The following is a 21,524-nucleotide window of genomic DNA, read 5'->3' as shown; positions in this document are numbered from 1 at the left end:
AGAACCCTGAGGGAAGAGTTTCTGGAAATAAGAACGTTTCTTTTCCATTCCTGGTTGCACCTGCTTATTGTTCTAGCTTTCAAGGCTGCAGTGTGGAACAGGCCCAAGAAATGTCCCCATGAGCTGAATGAGAAGACAAACCTTTAGAGTAAGACTGGCTTAAAGAAAAGTGAAGCAGCAGGACAAGGCCCTCTCTCCTATATCAACAGACCCATCAGAGTGATCAAGACTTAATTTCGTAAGATTCCAAAGTGAGCAACATTCATTTTCTTTGGGAAGCACTTTATACTGCCGTGCCTATCACAGTTCCTCTTTTCAGTACCAGTATCTAGCTGTAGTTATCTAAGTATAATCTTTCCCAGAAGAAGGAGACAGATGAGATTAACCCCCTTTCAGTTCGGTGATTATCGTGATGTTGAACCTGACTTATTTTCTGTATTAAGAAAGAGGACTCCACGGCATAGCACTTAAATGTGCAAAACCTTACTACCTATTTTTTTTCTACTTCATTTGCCATGCACTAGATTTGTACATATGTCTAACTTTCTGGGTATGGAAGGAGTTTACTGGGCGTTTGGCTACCAACACAGTCACTAATAAGCCTTTACTTCAAGTTAGGGATAAAATATGTATAGGCAAACATTGTATCAGCCAAATAAATTAGCTTGAAAAAATTATTTATCTGAGTAGGTATTACGCTTTTTATTCATGGTGTGTACATTTAGATATATGCTTTTCTTGAACAGTAATGATGATTATTCCTTGAATAGATGATATAAAAAGGGAAAACTTGATAATTTATCATTCAAATGAGGACAGTCTAGGGTGGCGAAAAGTGAACTATTGATAATCATGCCAGGACAGCACAGACAGGGATTGTTCAGGAAACTTCCATGTGTAGTCACCCTAGATAGTCTTATAAGTAACGAGGCCAGTAATAGAAGGTTTCCTATCATATCAGAAATACGTGTTGGATGCAAGGATGCAGTCACACAGAGAGAAAGAAGGGAGGAGGAGATGCAGGGAAGAAAACACTAAGGGCCTTTAGAACTACTTTTCTCCAACGTTAGAAATGGCATATGTAGTTCAGCATTAGGAATGCTAGCATGCAAACCAGAACGTTCAAGTCATTCCTACTGTGACTGTAAAACAAATTCAAAGCCTTCCTTTATGAGGTTCTTGGGAAAAAGACAGAGAAAAGAGAAGTGAAAAATAGCACGGCTTGTCCCACTATGCAAAGGTATTTTCTTTTGTTTTCAATTTTTAAAATTGCAAGTAGTAGGGACATCAAGAAGTCTATTATCAACAGAGACTATTATCACACACAGAATAGTCACGTTTGTCCAAAAGTCTTTGGTAGAGAGGGAAGTTGGGGAGATTTTTGTTCTTTTCTGGGAACTGGCAGTAATGACTTAGGGTCAATGTTTAAATAATTAATATGAAGATCCAGAAGGTCCACTGATTAAAACTTTTTTAGGGACTTTTTGGGCAGAGTTATACTTTTATACATGTAAGTTTAAGCTTATATAGAATTAAGTAAGTGGGGAAAAATTCTTTTTTTTTCTTTTGTTTTGCACAGAGTTCTCCAGCAAGGATTAATGAGATTTTGATAATGCAAAGGTACTTAACACATAACATTCTCTTGATTGAATATCAGTTGTCACATGGAAGTTGAGAAACTCTCAGTATGTAGTTATTTTTACTGCACAATTTCACACATTAAAATATTGATATTTTTGCTGTGTTGTGTAATGGGGCCTTGTTCAGAAATCGTTTTCCTATGTGTTTGTTTGTTTGTTTGTGTCCTCAACTTCACTGTAAGCTTCTAATGAGCAGAGGTTATTTCTCGTAACTTCTCTTGTGGAGTGCCCTGCAGAGTTCTAGACACATAGTGAGTGTTTCATATATTCTTATTGATTGATATGGAGCCTGGAGTTGCCACCTCTGGGCACTGTGCCTAATGTTCTGAAATCAGAGGCGCTGCTAGCCTGCTGGGTGGGAGAATCTTCCTTTCTCTGTCCTGCTCCATTCCCAGCTCATCTTGAGATCTCATGAAGATAGGAGGTATTTCCTATCACAGCGTGTACCTGTCATGTTCTGTTTCACGTGGCTCTAGTATCCTATGATCATCTTCATTTGTTTAAAATCACAGCAATATTTTTTCAGGAACACATCTTTATTAAGATGTCCTGTGCATACATATTAAAATGTCAGCATAATCTAATTATGAGTCAAATGAGGCACAGCAGCATTTCCATCATTTGATAAATTTCCATCATTTGTAGGGGACTGGTGACTGGAATCCAAATATTTCTTGACAGCCTTGACAGAACAAACATTCTGTAGCTCTGTACAGCTCAGGCTTGTGGGTGGAGGGGTGTCTTTTTATTTGGCGACTGCAACCCAGTTTTGAAAGTGAATGCAAAAATCTCTTTAGCTTTAGACATGGTTGTAAGGAAGGACACCATAAGATCACTATAGGCTAGGGAAAATGTCAAAGGACTCAGTTTAAACAGCTCTGGTTAGGATTTTTTTCCACACTTTCCCTCGTTGCACTGATTTTTTTCCCCCCAGGAAAAGACACAAGAATAAATAGAGCCAAACCTAAATGTTATGCATGTGATTCAAAGGAATAAGCATAGGAATGGTTCCTAATCACAAATTTTAAAATATTGATCTTTTGTTTGGGTATATACATTTTATGATCATTGCATTAAAAAAACCTATTTGAAGATGATGAGAAACAGACTGAGCTTTCCAATCATTAATTAAAATCTTTTTCTTTTAGTATTGCTTTAAACATTTACATGAGGAAATGAAACTTGGAAATGGAAATGTATAGGAGGGCAAAAGGCTGTCTTTTTTTTTTGTAAGACACTCACATATCCACAAGCAGAGTGAACGGATCAGCTATCCAGAGAGACTAGAAAAAGCGGTGCCATGCTCTCCTGGTATCTTTAATCTTCAGTGGTAGAGCTTTTCTTACCTTGATATGATTTCTATGTTTCATTGACACTCCATTTAGTGTTATGAAGAAACGTGGTAGAAAAGAGAAGGATAGGAAACGCAATGAGCTTGCCCTCTTTTGGCTTCCTGAGATTTTTGACCCTGAAAACATTACTGTGACCTTAGAAACATTAGAGAGAGCTGATGAAAGCAGGAAGGGGGTGTGATGAGGGTGGCAGCAGCAGTGGCACAGGGAGAGCACTGATGGGGGGCCCACGGGGGGCAGTGAGGTGGGGAGTCAGGATGTTTGCTGTCCCTGCAGCTGTAGAGGGAAAGGGCGATGAAGAGCTACCAGATGAGGACTGAAAAAGAAAGCTCTGGGAGGTTAAGGCGGACTGGTTACTTGGTTTGTTACAGGTGAGGAGGGGAAAGGCAATGAACAGAAGCAGCATTGCAAGGGCTGGATAAAGAAATAATTCTTTTAGAGTTGAGAGAGCGTTGTGTACAAGAAAACTGAGGGCACAACGGTATCAGACAACCATAAAGAGAAAACTAGAGATAAATACCAACATTGTTTTTGTCCTGAATCATAAAGCTTTGCATTGGCTAGGAAACTGCAAAAAGGATGGAAGTGAATGATGAAGGAGGAGACAAAAAGCAGGAGGAAGCACCTCTTAATGCTCCCTAAATGCAATCACAAAATTAAACAAGTCAAAGAGGTGAGGATGATATTTTAATCCTATGCATTTCCAACTTCCATCTTAGAACTGTTAACTTTATCTTACTCTCTATTTGTTTACATTCATTATCTTATTTCCCCAGTTAAATGTGTGAGAGCAGGACATATTACTCATCTTTGGTATCTCCTCATAGTGCTGACAGCAAAATGGGCATTCGATCAATACTTGGTTATTGAAGCAGAGAAGGTATTAGAAACGGGGCTGAAATCTTTTTAATTTTTTTCAGTTTAATGAGCATTAATACCCTGAATTCATAATCTATTACGTAGCTAAGAATGCCTACTTTGTTCTTACTCTGCTACAGCAAAGACATGCTAATGATACCATCGAAAGATATTTCAGTTGTTCAGAAGGAAAGGAATGAAATATAGTAGCTCTGATGTAGCTTCTTTTTTTTAAAAAAAAGTGTATGTGGGTTTGGGGTGGTGAGATGTTTCATTTTGATATAAATGATTTCTCAATGGCTTGCTGTCCTAACTATTTTTCAACCAAAATTAGTTCTACAAAGAGTTGTAGAGGATGGGGAAAAGGTATTATGTCTGCTTTCCCCTTTACCAGCTGGGTGCATAATTCTCAGCCCCTGAGCTCATCAAAAGAGTAAGCAGATTTGAGATCCTCTGAGATCACACACAATTTAAAACTTGCTATTCATGCTTCAGATGATAAAGTTGGAAACAAGACATTGGTGGAACACTGAAGCAAAGGAAATCAGCAGACCGTAAATGGGAGCGCCAGGGACCAAACTCTTCTATGAGGCTGGGTTTCCTGCTCATTTAATACACAGATTCTTATGATACTGTGAGATTCCTGTCCTCTAACATGTAGAGATGACTTGCAAGATGGTAGAAAGAAGCATAACAATGGTGCAAGCAATATTAAAAGCCTTGTTTTCTAATGTTTATAAAGTACAACAATTTTAAAAGACCTTCAGATAAGGTGACAAGTGCATACACGACATTTTAAGACTGAATGTTCAAATGTGCCTGACTGCACTGAAGGAGAAGCAGAAAACTGTGGAGAGATGATTGGCACCTAGATCAGTACTGCATTCGGAACCAGTTGATTTCATGCTTGTGAGTTGGGAAGGCTTGGCTGACATTTTACTCAAGGTCCTAACTTCTTCAATGGCTACATTCAAGGCTCTAAGAAAAATCTATGCTTTAGGCTCAAGATCAGATTAAACAGATTTAAAAAAAAAGCCAAACACTTCTTTTCTGTATTTGGTAATCTAAACAAAACCAGCAACCTCACCCCCAAACCCCAAAAAATATATTCCCGATTTTCTTCAGGAGATTAGGGGAAGAAAAGTAGGAGATAAAATGTAAGGTGAAAGATATAATAAACCTACTTTTAGAGTCAACAGGCTTTCGAAGATAATTTTAGACCAGCTGGCTCTGCTCTTGAAACACTTTTGAAACTCAGAATATAAAACCATGCCAGATCATTCAGCCTCAATATATCTCCTGGTAGGGCCTCAGCTACTATTAATGTACCCTTGTTTCATGTGGCTTTCACTTACGCCTACTTTCATAAATGGCCCTAGATTTCTCGTAGAGCTCATATGGATCAGGCTTCCGCGGGTCAAAGGCCTCGGTTGAGTCAGGAAAGGAGCTCCTGTGAAGGGCAGGTGGGAAGGGCAGGTTCTGCGGTATGGCCGGAGCAGATAAACTTGTTTGAGGACTGCCTTGATTCTCCCATCGGTCCATTATCTGAAAAGTGAGAGGACAGAGAAAATGACTGACAAATTCTTCCTGGCTCTTTCTCTTGTCACCTTTAGGTTAACCATTTTTCCTTGTGGACTTTTCTTCCAGGGAACGGGTAAAACTTTGGTATAAATTCCTTGAAAGAAAAGATTTTATGTCTATGTAAGACAACATCATAAACTGTTATAAACGCAAGCGGTGCCTGACTTTTGAATGCAAACTTATATATAACTTATATAACCTTGTCAACAGTGAGGCGGTAATCTTTGGCAAACCACTTAATTTCTCTATTTTTTTTCCCCCATAGGATAAAGATAATGTGTCTCAAGATAAATCATGTGTAAGTGCTTAGAAATGTACGGTATTAGTTGTTTCTTTTCTAAGATGGTTTCAACATATTACATCACTTTCACTGGAGCAGAAGATGTAGTCATCTACTTATACTCATTTGACACCTATGCATATCGCAAAAACCTCCTACGCTTGAGCATTCAGTTGCTTTCCTCTCAGTTTAGACGTAATTATGCAACCATCTAGGATTCAGGGATTGTTCAAAGTCTCCTAGGATGCCTCATTTATTGCGGATCTGGTAGTTCCTCCCCCAGAATTTTGCTACTGATGTTGCTACTTCCATAATTTCTTAAAGACCTGCAGAGTACTTCCCAGTTTATCATGTTCTTTGACATACATGATCTTCTTGGATCCTCACCATAGCACCATGAGATAGAGAAGGCAGAGATTAATACCATTTATTATTATTATTTTTTTTTATCAAGGAGGAAGACAGGCTCCCTGAGATCACCTATTGGCACTGCCAGCTTCATCTTCATTTATCAACTGATGCCTCATTCAAACTCAGTTTTTCTTTCCTGCTTTGAATAAACCGGCAGTGTATGTAAGATTTAGATTAGTTTGCCCTCCTGTTGAAACTCTGCCCTGAGTACGCATGGTCCTCAGGACAAAGGCCAAACTTCCGAGAGGGGCGTGGCGGGCTCCTCTTGACCCTGGGTTCGCTCACCTTCCCCATATTGGCTGATGGGCTGGCTTCTCATTCCCGAGGACCCACCTGGTTCTCTTCTGCTTCTGAAACTTTGCATACTTCATTTCTCTTTCTGCATGTATTTTCCACTCTTCCATCCCCTCTCTCATTTCTCCTGGCTACTAGATTCAGAGGAGGTATCTCCTTTCCTAGAAGGCTCTTGCTGACCGCCCTGTCCCTCCTACCCCTCACACCACTTCAGCACATCCAACTGTGATTACCATGAGTTTACTCAGCCATGTCTCAAACAGATCAGGCTGGGACTGGGGCTGCATCTTTCTACTTGTTGTATTACCAATGCATAGTTAGTACTCAGAAAATGTTCATTTAGTGAATGAATAAAATATGCCCACTTAAAAAAAAAAACAACAGTTTTGATATACATTACATTGAACTTGGCAGGATTGTAACTTTCTGTCCCCTATGGCACTGTCCTGCTTTAGTTTTCACACCAGCTATATTTTTGTCAGGGCTCTGATTCCAGCTCTGGTCTGTTTATTATCAATATTTTCAAGCTGGAAAGGATGTGAGGTGCCATATACTCCAGTGTTTTTTAAACTGTGCACCTGTATAACACCAGAGACACCTGGGGCCTGCCCTGCACACCTGGGACTGGGACTGTGGCAGGGGTTCATGTTGAGCCAACAAACTGGAAAAGAAACGGGTCACTGACCCTTCCTTCAATAAGATTGGCTCCATTTTAATTTGTTTTCTATGTGGGCTACTGCCCAAGATTTCATCTGAACAAAGTTTCTATAACTGTCAAGGATGGAAAACCCCTAGTCTAGTTCAATTTCCTCCTATGAAACATAATCTCTAGAAGCATAGAGAGGGTAAGTGGCTTGTCTGAGGCCCAACAGTTGCCAGTGGCAAATCCTGGGTCAGAACCACCCTATAACTCTAACAGAATTACTCGTTTACATAATATCACACTGGGGGGAATAACTGGTAAATATGGTTTGAGTTTTAGTGAATTTTGTGAATTTTCTGCTCAGCAGGCCTTGTGCTCCCATTTGTAAAAATCTTTATGTACTTCATACTTCATCTGATAGCAAAATTCATACAGAAAGCTATTCTGGGTTTCCTTGGTCATCCATTCCGGGTGACCTTGCCATGATGTGGAAGGCCACATTTGTGGGTAAAGGCATATCCTTGGTAATTTTTCACTTTAGCTCACGGTAGGCACCAGGTGGATGCATCCTAGCTGTGACTTCATCCCTTCTGTTTTCAAATATAAGATACTCAATACTAAAAAGTAAATAAATTAGAAATATGGTCTGGGGAGCTGTAGTATCTCCCATTTGTCATCATAGGGCTTCAGCAAATGTCTATTTCTTTCTCCCATATTCCATTGAGGGTTACTTCATACCCACATGTGTCTTGCTGGTAGATGTATTCTTCATGTACAGTCATTCGACATGCTTCATATGAAATATTGGTGTTTCTAAAAAACAATCTTAAAACTACAGAACAAGTAATGCTTTGGGCACTGTTTGGGAAGGCTGCCATGGCAGATTGACAAATTCTACAATTTCTGTAGCACAGAGATTGGGGAATTAGTCAAGAGTCCAGTTCATGCTTAGCAAAGCATTCACAATTTCCTACTGTGACATTCATTAACCCTTGAGTCACTCTGTCAGGGTTTCCCAAAAGGCTGTAAAGCAGAAAATCACTGCACCCAAGAAAAAGCAGACATACTATTCTGTTCCCCATCACCTCCTGCCCTGCTCCCTCCTAAATGGAGTTACCTGGTGACTCCTACCCAGAAGACCATGGGGCAAACCACCTGCCCCAGGGTCAGAGGTCACCCCCTTAGCTGGGGCTGGTATGCTGACTCGACTACACCTTCTGAGGGGTGGATTCCGTTGACTCTTCCCTACTTCCTTAGACACTTTGGTCTCTGGACTTTTGCTTTCTACCTGGGATACTCACTCTGTGCTCCTTTCTACCTTCATGAACCCCCTGCGTTCTGATCCTGTCCCCTTACTGAGGTAGATGGGCCTTACTTGGTCCACCTAGCATCTTCTTGGCCTTTCTCTGTTTAGAGTTTTTGTTACCTGCCAGGTGTTTATTTCTCAACAAGCTTCTTTTTGGGCCACTCTTGTCCAGTCCCAGTGGTGTCCACACCCAGGCCAATGTTTATAAACATCTCACTAGAATAAGCACAAATGGAAATAAAGTTGTTTTCTGTAGCTGAGAGAAGTCTGTATCTCTGCTGGCCTTGGTGAATGAATGGATGTCTGTGAAACTTTATGAAAGGACAGCCACTGAAATATCAGTGAGCAGCCTGGACATACAGTCCACACCCAGGCATCAAATAGTAAAGAGATTATGAATGAGGCAGGCCCCTCTCCCCTACTCCCATGAAATGCTCTGCTCAGAAACTGTTTTCTTACTGTAGAAAGTGGAGTAGTTTAAATCCTCCCCCTCACTATTTTGGGCAAGGTTGGAAGATGATGGCATTTGTCTTGATTCTGTATCTGTAGAATGCACTTGATCCTTTCCAGATGGAAAGAATGAGAACTCACAACTTTAGCATATTACTTGTTCAACAGGAAGTGACTATCTTGACATGGAATAGCATGAGATGTGGATCAGTAAGACAGAAAAGAGTCAGGGAGTCACACAGGACTAGGAGGAAGCTAGATCTCACCCCATATAACATTTCCTTATTCTGATCCAAGATATCATCAATCCTCTACCTAGCATCTTCCTGGCCTTCACCTATTTAGAGTTTATGTTACCGGCCACATGATTATTTCTCAACAAGCTTCTTATTGGGCCTCTCTTGTCCAGTCCCAAAGTGTCCATGCCCAGGAAAGTGGGACTGGATAAGAGAAGGCCAAAAGGGCCACACTCAGAGGACAATGTGTATAAGCCCACATACTGTGGTATATTGTTACATACTTGTTTTGATTAATAGTTCAGTCAACTATGTTCATTTCATAGAGCATCCTTAAGTGACTTGGTAAAGGCTCATGAATGGAGGGTCTGCTTCCTGTGGTGATAATAGTTCATGTTTTCAAGCTCAGCATGTAGAGGCAACATGTTTTAAGCACCTTACATAGATTAGCTCATAGAATTCCTCACAATGACCAAGTGAGACGGTGTTATTATCTCCACTTTACAGATATAGAACTTGAGACTCTGATAGCTTACATAGCTAGCTCAAGTCATCTAGTTAGGGAAAGAAGCAAAACTTGAGTCCAGGCAGAATGCCTTTAGTGCCAGCACCCTAAACAAGTGTATTAATGCCACACTTCCTCTCATTATAGTCCTCGAGTTTCCGGTAGATACATGGAAGACATTAAATCTATAGCCTTCTACCTTCCTTTGTCTATGCCCTGGAAGTCCAAGCCTTAGCTTTTGTAGAAATACATGGATTCAGGACTAATTGTACATTGAGTTCTATAAAACATTTTTTGGAATTATTGACTATGAATGTAATTACAATAATGACAGCAAATGCTGCAATTATACCAAATGACATAATTTGGTATAAATGTGGGACGTATAAGGAAATCACTAGATTGCATAATTGTAGCACCATGATGAGGTCACAAGGTTCCTTGTTAAATTAGATAAAGATGTGTATAACCACAGAGTACAGATTTAAGTTTGGTGGTGAAAGGAAGAAATTATTTAGACATCGGTTAAGATAAACCAAATTTCATTTTGAACATTTATAAGTATCTCTTTTCAAAATCACATGCATCCTTAAGTGATTTGCTAAGCTTAAATAGGACTGGTTTTCCCATCTAATGTTCTTTGTGGACCAGAGGAGTCAAATCCTAAATGAGGTCCTGCTCAGGAAGAGTCTTCTGCTTTGCTGCAGCCTCTTCCGGTCATGGGTTTCACATATCGCAGTTAGGGTAGAGTATTCTAACACATAAAATGGGATCCCAGAAAACCAGTCCCAGCTCTTGGGACTTGGGCAATTAATCGTTTCAATCTATCAGCAAGTAAAGACCATCTCTAATTGCTAAGCCAACTTGGCTAGCCTAGCTCTGCAAAAAGATTGTTAAAACCCACCAGCTTCCTATATTGGCACAGACATTTTACCATGTTTCATAGGGAAGTAGGCCTAGAGTGGTCAGATGATGGTAGAGATCTCCAGTATCTGAAGAAGACTCAGAAGCACCATTCTGAGTGATTGTCAGGTGTGGCAGAATATATACACAGTTTACAGAGCTTAAATATATGTGTGTACGTATATATACACACATATATGTACACACAAAGACATATACACACACATTATATGTATATATACACATACATATTTTATATATACACATATATACAAAGCTAACATAGATACACATGACACATACACATATGTAGCTCTGTAGACGTTAAAATGTAAATGTAAATATATACAGAGTTAAATTTTTTGTGGACTACATTTAATTTGCAGGTCAAGACTTCTGGACCTATAGTTTATATTATTTCTAAAAATTCCATGTTATGAAGACTACATAGTATTGCGGACAGGAGAAAAACAAAAGGTTTCTAAAGTAGTTTCATTACATTAGGCTGCATAGTGTTAATGTTCATTTTGCAAGTATATATTTTAAAAGGGCAGAATTGTTTTTATAGGAAGGTCAGATGAGTGACTCTTGTACTTGTGGGACAGACACAAGACAAAGGGATACAGAGGATTTATTTTTTTGACATCACAGACTTCTAGAGTTGAAAGAGATTTTGAGGTCACCAAATTCAACTTTTATTTAATGAAATTGCAATAGTAAGTAGAAATAAAGAAAGAAGCATAATAATTCCAACTTACAGGCTTTGGAGTTTTCCATGGAGAAAAGAAACCTGTAATAAAGAAAACAATATTTGAACTTTGAAAATATTGCCCACTGCCACTTACGGGTGGCATGATATTAAGATAATTGTAATTGATTTTAAATTACTTAATAGCCAACAATAACAATAACAAACTTCTGCCTGACTGTATCATTTTCTTCAAGGAGCTCAAAATCAAATAATTTCATTGGAATTGTATGAATGATTCTAAGAACATTCCTTATTGGGCAGCTGAAGATACTAAGGCACAGAGAAGGCAAGTGAACATATATCAAATGGTCAGGGCTTGACCAAGGTTCAAAACTCAGTCACCCTTAGGGATTTCTATTGCACAGCCTTAGTGGGGGAGAGAGAGAGGATATTGACATACATTTTGATTTCAAAGGTAAATATCTTCGCTTAGTATAAGAAATGATTGTTTTATTTACCTGCTTTATGTGGTTAAAAATCAATTAATAAGCTTTCATTATTCCTAAATTTAAAAATAATGTATATACCTACATTATGAATTGGGTTCCACTATAAATTTTTGTGAGTGTTTCTCCACTGAGATGGGGCAGATTTCTATCTTTGTGCCCCAGTACTAGCAAATATTTTGTGTGAAGAGCTCAAAATGTTTGTTAATTGAATGAACCATGTATCATGGAAGCCTTTTTTACCCAATGTATTGATCTCTTTCTATTATCACAAAATATAATGATTTGAGTGACCCTGTTGTGATTCAAATGATTAAGATAATTAAAAGTAAATGATAGATTAATTCCCTTTTTAAAAATTATGATTTTAGCATATGAAATCAATTTTTTTAAGGTGATAAAAACAAGCTTAAAATAGAGGGAGAGGGCACTGCCACATGCTGGTCCTAACAATCCAAAACTTAATCGAGCACATAGAACAAAATCATATCTTTTCATGTATCTTCCTTCTTTCAACAATTTTCACTTAAGTTAATATCAGGTAGTTTCTGATAAAATCCCTAATAAAAATGAATATTGAAAACATGCCACATACTATGTTTTCATCTTTAAAACAGACTTGTTCAAAATGGGCATAGTTGACAACTATTCCTCTTTCCGTTTGTAGGAAATATCTGTAGAAATCGGGATACATAGTTATCTATACACATTAAGGAATCCAACTCAGCATGGCAAAAGTAGTAATTGTACCACAATGCATTGTTGTGAATAAGTGATGATTAATTTTATGAAAAGAGTTAAACTGAGCTGGGTGCAGTGGCTCACGCCTGTAATTATAGCACTTTGGGAGGCCAAGGCAGGCGGATCACCCGAGGTCAGGAGTTTGAGACCAGCCTGGCCAACATGGTGAAACCATGTCTCTGCTAAAAATAAAAAAATTAGCCCGGCGTGGAGGCATGCACCTGTAATCCCAGCTACTTGGGAGGCTGAGGCAGGAGAATTGCTGGAATTCAGGAGGCGGAGGTTGCAGTCAGCCAAGATCCTACCACTGCACTCTCCAGCCTGGGCAACAGAGTGAGACTCTGTCTCAAAAAAAAAAAAAAAAAAAAAAAGTTAAACTATATAATCCATCATGTTTCTAAGCTTTCCTTAGAACCTAGAGTTAAGTTTAATGTTTAGGGGTAATAACCATCTTACCCAAGAAGCTTGGTAAAATTAGCTCTCTTTCTGTCTTACATATGCTGTTCACTATTTCTCTTTCCAATTAATAAAAAAACTATGTTCACTGTATGGTTTATAAGGATTTAATTGCATCCTTTTTGGAAAGAGTTGACAGTAAAAATTACAGATAAATAAATACATTTATCTCCTTGACTCATTCTGTAAAATACCAATGAAAACAATTCGACCATGGGTTTAAAAGTGAAACAAATTTTAACCTATTGGCTGATTGACCATTGTCTTCAGTGAAGTATAAAATTTGTTTGCTGTTTTATGGAATTGCCAGCAATAGTACTTTTGAGAAAAGACGTCGTTTATATATTTTCACAACGTCAAAATATTCAATTATTTCCTGTACTTTCTTTGTGTCGTCACCTTCTTCCTGCAATGCCCAAACAGCCTTTGAGTATTTGCTATTTCACACTTGACAGGTGCTGGGATTCTTAGACTTTGATACAGAGGTATTGAAAATAGTTCCTCTTAATGGTGCTCTCATCTCCACATGAGACGTTATCTTAAAAGATGATTTTCCCTCCTATAGAAAATGTATAATCATCTACCCTCTCAGGAGTTATGGCGTCAGAACTAAAATGGTGAAAGCAGGAGCCTGGCGGAGAAGAGACAAGGAGAGAGGGTGTTTAATTTGACTGCCCTTCATCATGGGTACTTGGGCTCCTCATTCTTCTAAGGCTGATTCATTCAGTCTGACCTCAGACCATTGGTGCAACCCAGGGCTCCTTTACTGCTCATGTGATGGCAGTTTCTGGAATATTTCTAATGCTGAGTTGTACTGCAGAAGCTTCAGTCTCTGAAGCAATAGTAGCCCTTTCTGAATCATTGTTAAAAAGAAGTTGCTTGCTGCAGAGTAAGGAATTTCATGTGGTAAGAGAGAGCATCAGAATAATTTCCTAAAAAAAAAAAGCTATTTTTGTTTATTTGTCAAATTATTAATCATGCTACAAACATTTAAATTAAGATGAATGAAAAACATTTATTTTGGATATACTCAATTTGGTCCTGATGAAGAGAGAAGGTCAAATTTTCTATGTGATTAAACTCCAACTTTCTGCTCAACTTCATGGGAAGTTGTGGGTCAAACTGCTATAAATGTCTTGTATGTTTTTGTGGGGATGGCCCCTCTAGGAAATCTAATCTATTTCAATTAAAATTAAAAAGCACTAAAGGCCGGGTGCGGTGGCTCACGCCTGTAATCCCAGCACTTTGGGAGGCCGAGATGGGCGGATCACGAGGTCAGGAGATTGAGACCATCCTGGCTAACACGGTGAAACCCTGTCTCTACTAAAAATATGTTAAAAAAAAAATGAGCCGGGCGCGGTGGCGAGTGCCTGTAGTCCCAGCTACACGGGAGGCTGAGGCAGGAGAATGGTGTGAACCCAGGAAGCGGAGCTTGCAGTGAGTGGAGATCGCGCCACTGCACTCCAGCCTGGGCGACAGAGCAAGACTCCGTCTCAAAAAAAAAAAAAAACACTAAAAACCAAATCAAAACTTTCAAATCCTTGAAGAGACATGCTGGTTATTATATTGAGCTTATTTCTGAAATTATTCTGGTAGGGCGTAGATCACAAAAGCAAGATAAGACTTCTGTGATCTAGGAAGTTTTGCACATACGTGTATTGTGTGTTGAATCTCCACACTATGTGAATGGAATAATCTCTATTGGGCATGATTATTTAAAAACTACTTGCTAAATTTTGCCTTTGCTGTTTGCCTCACAGATCATAGGGACACTATTCCTCTCATCCCCCAGAAACTACTATACCTCACTTGGCGTCCTAGCCTTTCTCAAGTCTAAGCATTTTTCTAGGCTTGGTTCATCTGAGAATATTAATTTTGGGGTACCTCATCATCCATCTTCATAGAAAAACAGGAACAGAGATACAGACAACCTTTTCTTCAGCCTTTCTGAGTTGAGGTAGTCCATTACAAAACCAAGTTTATAGAAAAAGAGCCGTATTCTTTAAAATAGTAGTAATAGTAATAGTTTGTTTTAGTTTCTGGCCTTTATTTCCCCTACTTCTATAGAAAGCTGTATATTAGAATTCTCTGGTAGGATTAAAATTTTTTTTATAATGACCTGACTCATGTTTTTCATACTGATCATTTACTGACTTTTATCCTGAGCCACTTGTGTGTTTGAGTGTGCATTTGTGTGTGTACAAATGCAAATGTATTTATTTGAGCTTCAGTCTTATGACAAAAGCAAAAGAGCTCAAGATACAGTTATAAGTTATATGAAATATGGATAAGAACATAAAACAAAAAAGAGAATAAATGGAAAAATTTAGATGTAGCTAATATCGAAACTAGATGCGATGCATTTTTAAAATTTATTTTTTAAATAGATGCATTTTAATATAAAACACAAAACTGAATTACACCTGTAAAATCTGTCTTCTTTGGAACCAGAAATAAAACTAGAATATATTTGTAACTCTGCATCTAAGAGCACAGTGAGATGGGCAGAGAAACAGACACACATTGCAGATTGTTTAGGCAGGAAATCCTGGTACTTGAAAATGACAGAAGAAAAAAGACAACACTGATTTCATTATTGAAATGTAAATTGAATCTACATGTCAACTAGATACAATTTTTTTTCTTGAGACAGGGTTCCACTTGGTCACCCCAGGCTGAAGTGCAGACGTGTGATCTTAGCCCACTGCAACCTCTGCCTCCCAGGCTAAAGCGACCCTCCCACCTCAGCCTCCCAAGTAGCTGGGACCAAGGCACCTGCCACCATGCCCCGCTAATTTTTGTATTTTTAGTAGAGATGGCATTTCCCATGATGATGAGGCTGGTCTCAAACTCCTGGCCTAAAGTGATCTGCCCACCTCAGCCTCCCAAAGTGCTGGCCCTATGTTGTGGGAAGTCAGAGACCCCGAACGGAGGGACTGGCTGGAGCCGCAGCAGAGAAATTGGCTAATCACATTAATGATTTAAGACAGTCTGTTATTTGGCTTGGGGATTGGCTTATGAATCTCGAACATTGCATGCAAATGCAGTGCAATTGGAATACTTCTGATTTCTGTATCACACCATATTCCTACAATGAGACTGATCATTCATGGGAAATGGTCAAAGGACACCTTCTGGGTAGGAAAGATAATTTATCCTTGGACAAAACCAAACTAAAGAAACAAATTTTTGAAGCCTCTCAAGCTCATTTATCCATTGTTCCTGGACCTGAGGCATTAGATCAGGTGGCAGAAAGTCTTTCTGGACTAAACCCCACAACTTGGATTAAGTCTACTGGGGGCTCCACTATGGTAAATTTTGGAATTATGTTTCTCTGTTTAATTGACTTGTTTTTAGTGTGCCAGAGCAGCCAAAGTATCCTGAATCAAAATCGAGAGAACGAACAAGCCTTCGTCGCCATGGCACATTTATATAAAAAGAAAGGGAGAGATGTTGCGGGAAGTCAGGGACCCCAAATGGAGGGACTGGCTGGAGCCATGGCAGAGGAACATAAATTGTGAAGATTTCATGGACATTTATCAGTTCCCCAAATTAATACTTTTATAATTTCTTATGCCTATCTTTACTGTAATCTCTAAACATAAACTGTGAAGATGTCACGGACATTTATCGGTTCCCCAAATTAATAGTTTTATAATTTCTTATGCCTGTCTTTAATCTCTTAATCCTGTTATCTTTGTAAGCTGAGATTGTATGTCACCTCAGGACCACTATTCTACAAATTGATAGTAAACGTGTGTTTGCACAATATGAAATCAGTGCACCTTGAAAACGAACAGAATAACAGTGATTTTAGGGAACAAGGGAAGACAACCAAATGTCTGACTGCCTGCAGGGTCAGGCAGAGTACAGCTATATTTTTCTTCTTGCAGAGAGCCTATAAACGGATGTGCAATTAGGAGAGATATCACTGAATTCTTTTCCCAGCAAGGAATATTAATAATTAATACCCTGGGGAAGGAATGCATTCCTGGGGGGAGGTCTATAAACGGCCGCTCTGGGAGTGTCTGTCTTATGCAGTTGAAATAAGGACTGAAATACGCCCTGGTCTCCTGCAGTTACTCTCAGGCTCTCTAGGGTGGGGAAAAACCCCACCCTGGTGAAATTAAGGTCAGACCGTTTCTCTGCTCTTGAACCCTGTTTTCTGTTGTTTAAGATGTTTATCAAGATAATACATGCACAGCTAAACATAGACCCTAATCAGTAATTCTAATTTTGCCCTTTGCCTTGTGATCTTTATTGGCCTCAGAAGCATGTGATCTTTGTGACCTCCTCCCTGTTCATACATCCCCTCCCCTTTTGAAGTCCTTAATAAAAACTTAGTAGTTTTGTGGCTCAGGTGGGACATCACAGACCTACCAAAATGTGATGTCACCCCCGGAGGCCCAGCTGTAAAATTCCTCTTTGTACTCTTTCTCTTTATTTCTCAGACTGGCCAACACTTAGGGAAAATAGAAAAAATCTACGTTGAAATATTGGGTGCAGTTTCCCCCGATAGCCCTAAATACAATTTTTAATGAACTGCAGAAATATGGTTGCCAGATAAAATATATACCCAGTCAAATTCGAATTTCAGAGAAAACAATGAATAATTTTTGGGGTATAAGTATGTTCCATATATAGCATGAGACATATACTACATGGGACATACTGTTATTAAAAATTATTTGATACTTCTGGAACCTATTCATACTAAAAATTACTCATTGTTTATCTGAAATTCAATTTAATTAGGAATTTTATACTTTTATTTGCTAAATCTGGTCATCCTATATAGGGAACAATTTATATATGTCCCTGGTAACCATTTTAAAATAAAAACACAATAGTAACATCTACTGTAGGTAATATTTATTTCATTTGAAAAAAATACCCTGAAAATATTTACTATTTTCTTTATTGTCAGGAATCTTGATTTTGAGAAACCTTAGAACATTGCATTTGCTATACAGATCATTGCATTGTGCTGACTGCCTTCTCATTGGGATCCTGGACTGAGGTCACCTCATGCGATACAGGATGCCGTGGCCAATGCTAGTGCCACAAAAGGCCATTTTCAAATTGCTTGATGCAAATTACAGAGTGGCTCTTTTCAGAACTTACTTCTCCTGACACATGATAACCAAAATGAAAGAACATCAATGTCTTTACAGCAGATCTGAAGTGGAGATCTCCTATCTGGGTGTGCATTTGTGTGGTAAGAGTTTTATTATTATTTATTTTCACAGGGCAAAAAGATGATGAACTTTCTTAAAATCATCCCAATTCAAATAAGAGTTCAAAATACAATGAAGAGCAACTGTAAATCATCATGATATTGTCAATTTGGAATAACGCCAAGACAACTTTTCTTTTTCCTTTTTTTTTTTTTTTTTTTTTTGAGATGGAGTCTCACTCTGTCGCCCAGGCTGGAGTGCAGAGGTGTGATCTCGGGTCACTGCAAACTCCGCCTCCTGGGTTCCAGCAATTCTCCTGCCTCAGCCTCCCAAGTAGCTGGGACTACAGGTGCACATCACCATGCCCAGCTAATTTTTGTATTTTTCAGTAGAGACGGGGGTTTCACCATATTGACCAGCCTGGTCTCGAACTCCTGATCTCATGATCCACCTGACTCGGCCTCCCAAAGTGCTGGGATTACAGGTGTGAGCCACCGTGCCTGGCCACCAAGACAACTTTTCAAGATTTTCAGGAATTTTCCCAAACAGAACTAAGCCTTTCAACATCCCTCTGCATTCCAGTTGACATACTGAACTCCCATTTGCAGAATGTGAAATAGTTTCTCCTTTAGCTCAAATACTTGCTAGAACATATGATTCTGCTTTTGAAGATTACTGTTACAACATCATGTATTTCATAGGCGATTCTGCAGTTACTAAAAATGATGGAGATTCTGGGGAAACACTTTCTAGTTCTCTTTTTTTAAGCAGCAAAAGAGGAGTAGGAATGACTTTTAAACAAAGATATGTTTCACTACTGATTTCCATGCCCTTGGTTATTAAAAGCTGTGTGTTCTGTTTTACTTAAGAAAAGGAGACAAAATAATTTGAATACACTTGATATTGTTGAGCTGTACACTGAGATGTAAGATAAGTTTCATGTTATGTGTATTTTACCACAATTAAAATTTTTTTCAAGCAATAAAAGAAAAAAGTGAAAAGAGAGAACAAAACTGTGCACATATCACATGTGTAAGAGAGAAAAAAGAGAAAGTAATAAATGGAGAGAATTTTTTTTTTCACAGTCCCTATGATGCCCTGCTGGAAGACAGGAATTCACATGAACACCCACACAGACCTTTCTACTTCTTAAGTTATCCTTTCTTATGAAGGACTGTAGGGAATAAACGGAATTCACATACTCACTACATTTCTGAAAATATTTCAGGGATTGTGAGAAACCCTTTCAATACAAGAAACTGTTTTTTAAAAGTTTCCCAAAGAGGAAAAAAAGCCCCATGGCTTTTATAATCTCCATTTAGGGTTAATTTTTTGGAGAAAATACTACTAATAAAATTAATCTTTAATTTAAACATCTTCCCATTCTCCCAGAGCCTGGAAAACAGGCCTAAGCTTTCCATCAAAAATTCAGCCTTTGGTAAATGTAAGCCAGCAGAGTCATGAGCTAATTTCCATCAGAACTAGTTCAATATTATTCACTTTTTTTTTTCTGGTGTTTGGCTAATTCATGTATTCCTTATTAAAATTCATTAAATGGGTTAAGCCCTGCAGTTCTTTGAGATAATTTGTTTAAGCTGCTTGAAGTGGGTAAAAGGGCAATTTTTCCTAATGAAACTGACCTAGGCTAAGAAAATACCTGTCCCTTAGCAAGTGCGGAAGACACACTGCTGCCAGTACTCAAACATCGTGTCACTATGTGTTAGCCAAGCAATGGCTTCAATTTGCAAAGAAAATTTCACATGGCTGCCGTCTTTGACCTGAAGAATCTGGTTTTTTTGGTGGTTGTTGTTGTTATTTTTTGTTTTATTAAGACAGAGTCTCACTTTGTTACCCAGGCTGGAGTGCAGTGGCCTGATCTTGGTTCACTGTAACCTCCGCCTCCCAGGTTCAAGCAATTCTCTGCCTCAGCCTCCCAAGTAGCTGGGATTACAGGTTGCCCGCCACCATGCCTGGCTAATTTTTGTGTTTTTAGTAGAGACGGGGTTTCACCATCTTGTCCAGGCTGGTCTTGAACTCCTGACCTCGTGATCCACCTGCCTCCGCCTCCCAAAGTGTTTCTGTTTTTGTTTTTGTTTTTGTTTTTTTTTTAATATGGGGAGCTGAGGCTTTCTCTGCAATGCTTTAAAAATGATCCTTTCTGTATCTTTTAAATAAAAGCGTTTTTCTTAGAAACACTGTAAAATTGTTTTCAAACAGCCATTTCTCCCCTGGCTTTGTTCCTTATGGAGAGAGCAATCCAACCATTTCAAGTAATCCCAATGACTATCGAAAAGGATAAATCTGCACATATTGTCTTCTGATAAACTCAGCTACATAAAGGATAGGTTCAAAATAAAGCAGGCAAGATGAAAAGCCTTAAACAGGAATAAAGGAATGGACTGGAAGAGGAAGAATTGTGCTAGGAAGGCTAAAACTCAGAGTGAGGTGAGTCTTGAAGAAAATATTAACAACTACAAAGGGCTTTTTATTTACATTCTGAACAAGATAAGAGGAATAAAGAGAGAAACCTGCTCTAGGTTTATGGTACACTGTAAAAAATTGGCAAAGAAAATGTGGAAGGCTATCAATACTTGCAAATGGAAAACTCTAGTTCTGACATTTTAAAAAAAATGGTGAATGGACAGCATTGATTATTTTTTTGTTTTTGAGAAATCCATCTAGAAAGATTTTAAAGTAATTTAAGATGGATTACATGTCTGTTTGGTATTTTACACCAACACTAAATAAATCTTTATTGAGTTGTTGGTGTCTTATAAGCATCATAAATTCAATACAGAAATGTAATCTTTTATCTTTCCTCCCAAATAGTTCCTTATTTTGGGAAATTTCACCTGCCCTTTGAGTTTTTAAGACAGGAACCTGAAAGTCTTTTTTTTTTTTTGAGATGGAGGCTTGCTCTGTGGCCAGGCTGGAGTGCAGTGGCACGATCTCAGCTCACTGCAACCTCCAACTCCCGGGTTCAAGCAGTTCTCCTGCCTCAGCCTCCCAAGTATCTGGGACTACAGGCACGTGCCACCATGCCCAGCTAATATTTGTATTTTTAGTAGAAACAGGGTTTCACCATGTTGGCCAGGATGGTCTTGATCTCCTGACCTCATGATCCGCCCACCTCGGTCTCCCAAAGTGCTGGGATTACAGACATGAGCCACCGCGCCCGGCCTGAAAGTCGTTCTTAACACTTTCCTTTCCTTCCTTACCGCCAAATTTCTCTCTTTTCTATCTCTGAAGTTTATTTCAAATCTACTTCTATTTACCTCCATGGCCACCATTGTAATTCATGCCCTATTTTCTCTTGCTTGAGCTGAAACAACAGCAAATTTGACGATGTCATTGAATTTGATCATGCTTGAAAATCCTTCTGTGAATTCTTGTGACACTTGAGATGAAATGCAAAACCTACAAGGCTCTGAAGAAATTGGCTCCTACCGATTCCCTGGCCAGTGCATGCATGCATCATACTCTTCAATTGTTGA

General features: G+C 38.8%; 1 protein-coding gene across 36 annotated transcripts in view; it reads right to left on the bottom strand.

The window, feature by feature from the left end:
- Positions 1-21,524, bottom strand: part of MAGI2 (membrane associated guanylate kinase, WW and PDZ domain containing 2) — a 1,469,004-nt gene that overhangs the window by 171,151 nt on the left and 1,276,329 nt on the right. For 27 of the 36 annotated variants that reach the window (XR_006696500.2, XM_045387570.2, XM_045387574.2 and 24 more), the window contains 2 exons: positions 11,218-11,249; positions 5,206-5,395 (listed from right to left, as the gene is read on the bottom strand). Coding sequence is in view for 35 of the 36 variants with exons in the window: in XM_045387570.2 (XP_045243505.2) it covers positions 5,206-5,395; positions 11,218-11,249 (222 nt within the window). In the remaining variant the exon portion in view is untranslated. The remainder of the gene's footprint in view (positions 1-5,205; positions 5,396-11,217; positions 11,250-21,524) is intronic. The other 9 variants (XM_045387572.2, XM_074035646.1, XM_065542412.1 and 6 more) reach the window with 1 other exon arrangement.

The sequence above is a fragment of the Macaca fascicularis genome, chromosome 3 (genome assembly GCF_037993035.2).
Source record: "Macaca fascicularis isolate 582-1 chromosome 3, T2T-MFA8v1.1".
NCBI classification, from domain to species: Eukaryota; Metazoa; Chordata; class Mammalia; order Primates; family Cercopithecidae; genus Macaca; species Macaca fascicularis.
Note: the sequence above shows the minus strand (reverse complement) of the source record. Positions and strands in the feature narration are given on the sequence as shown.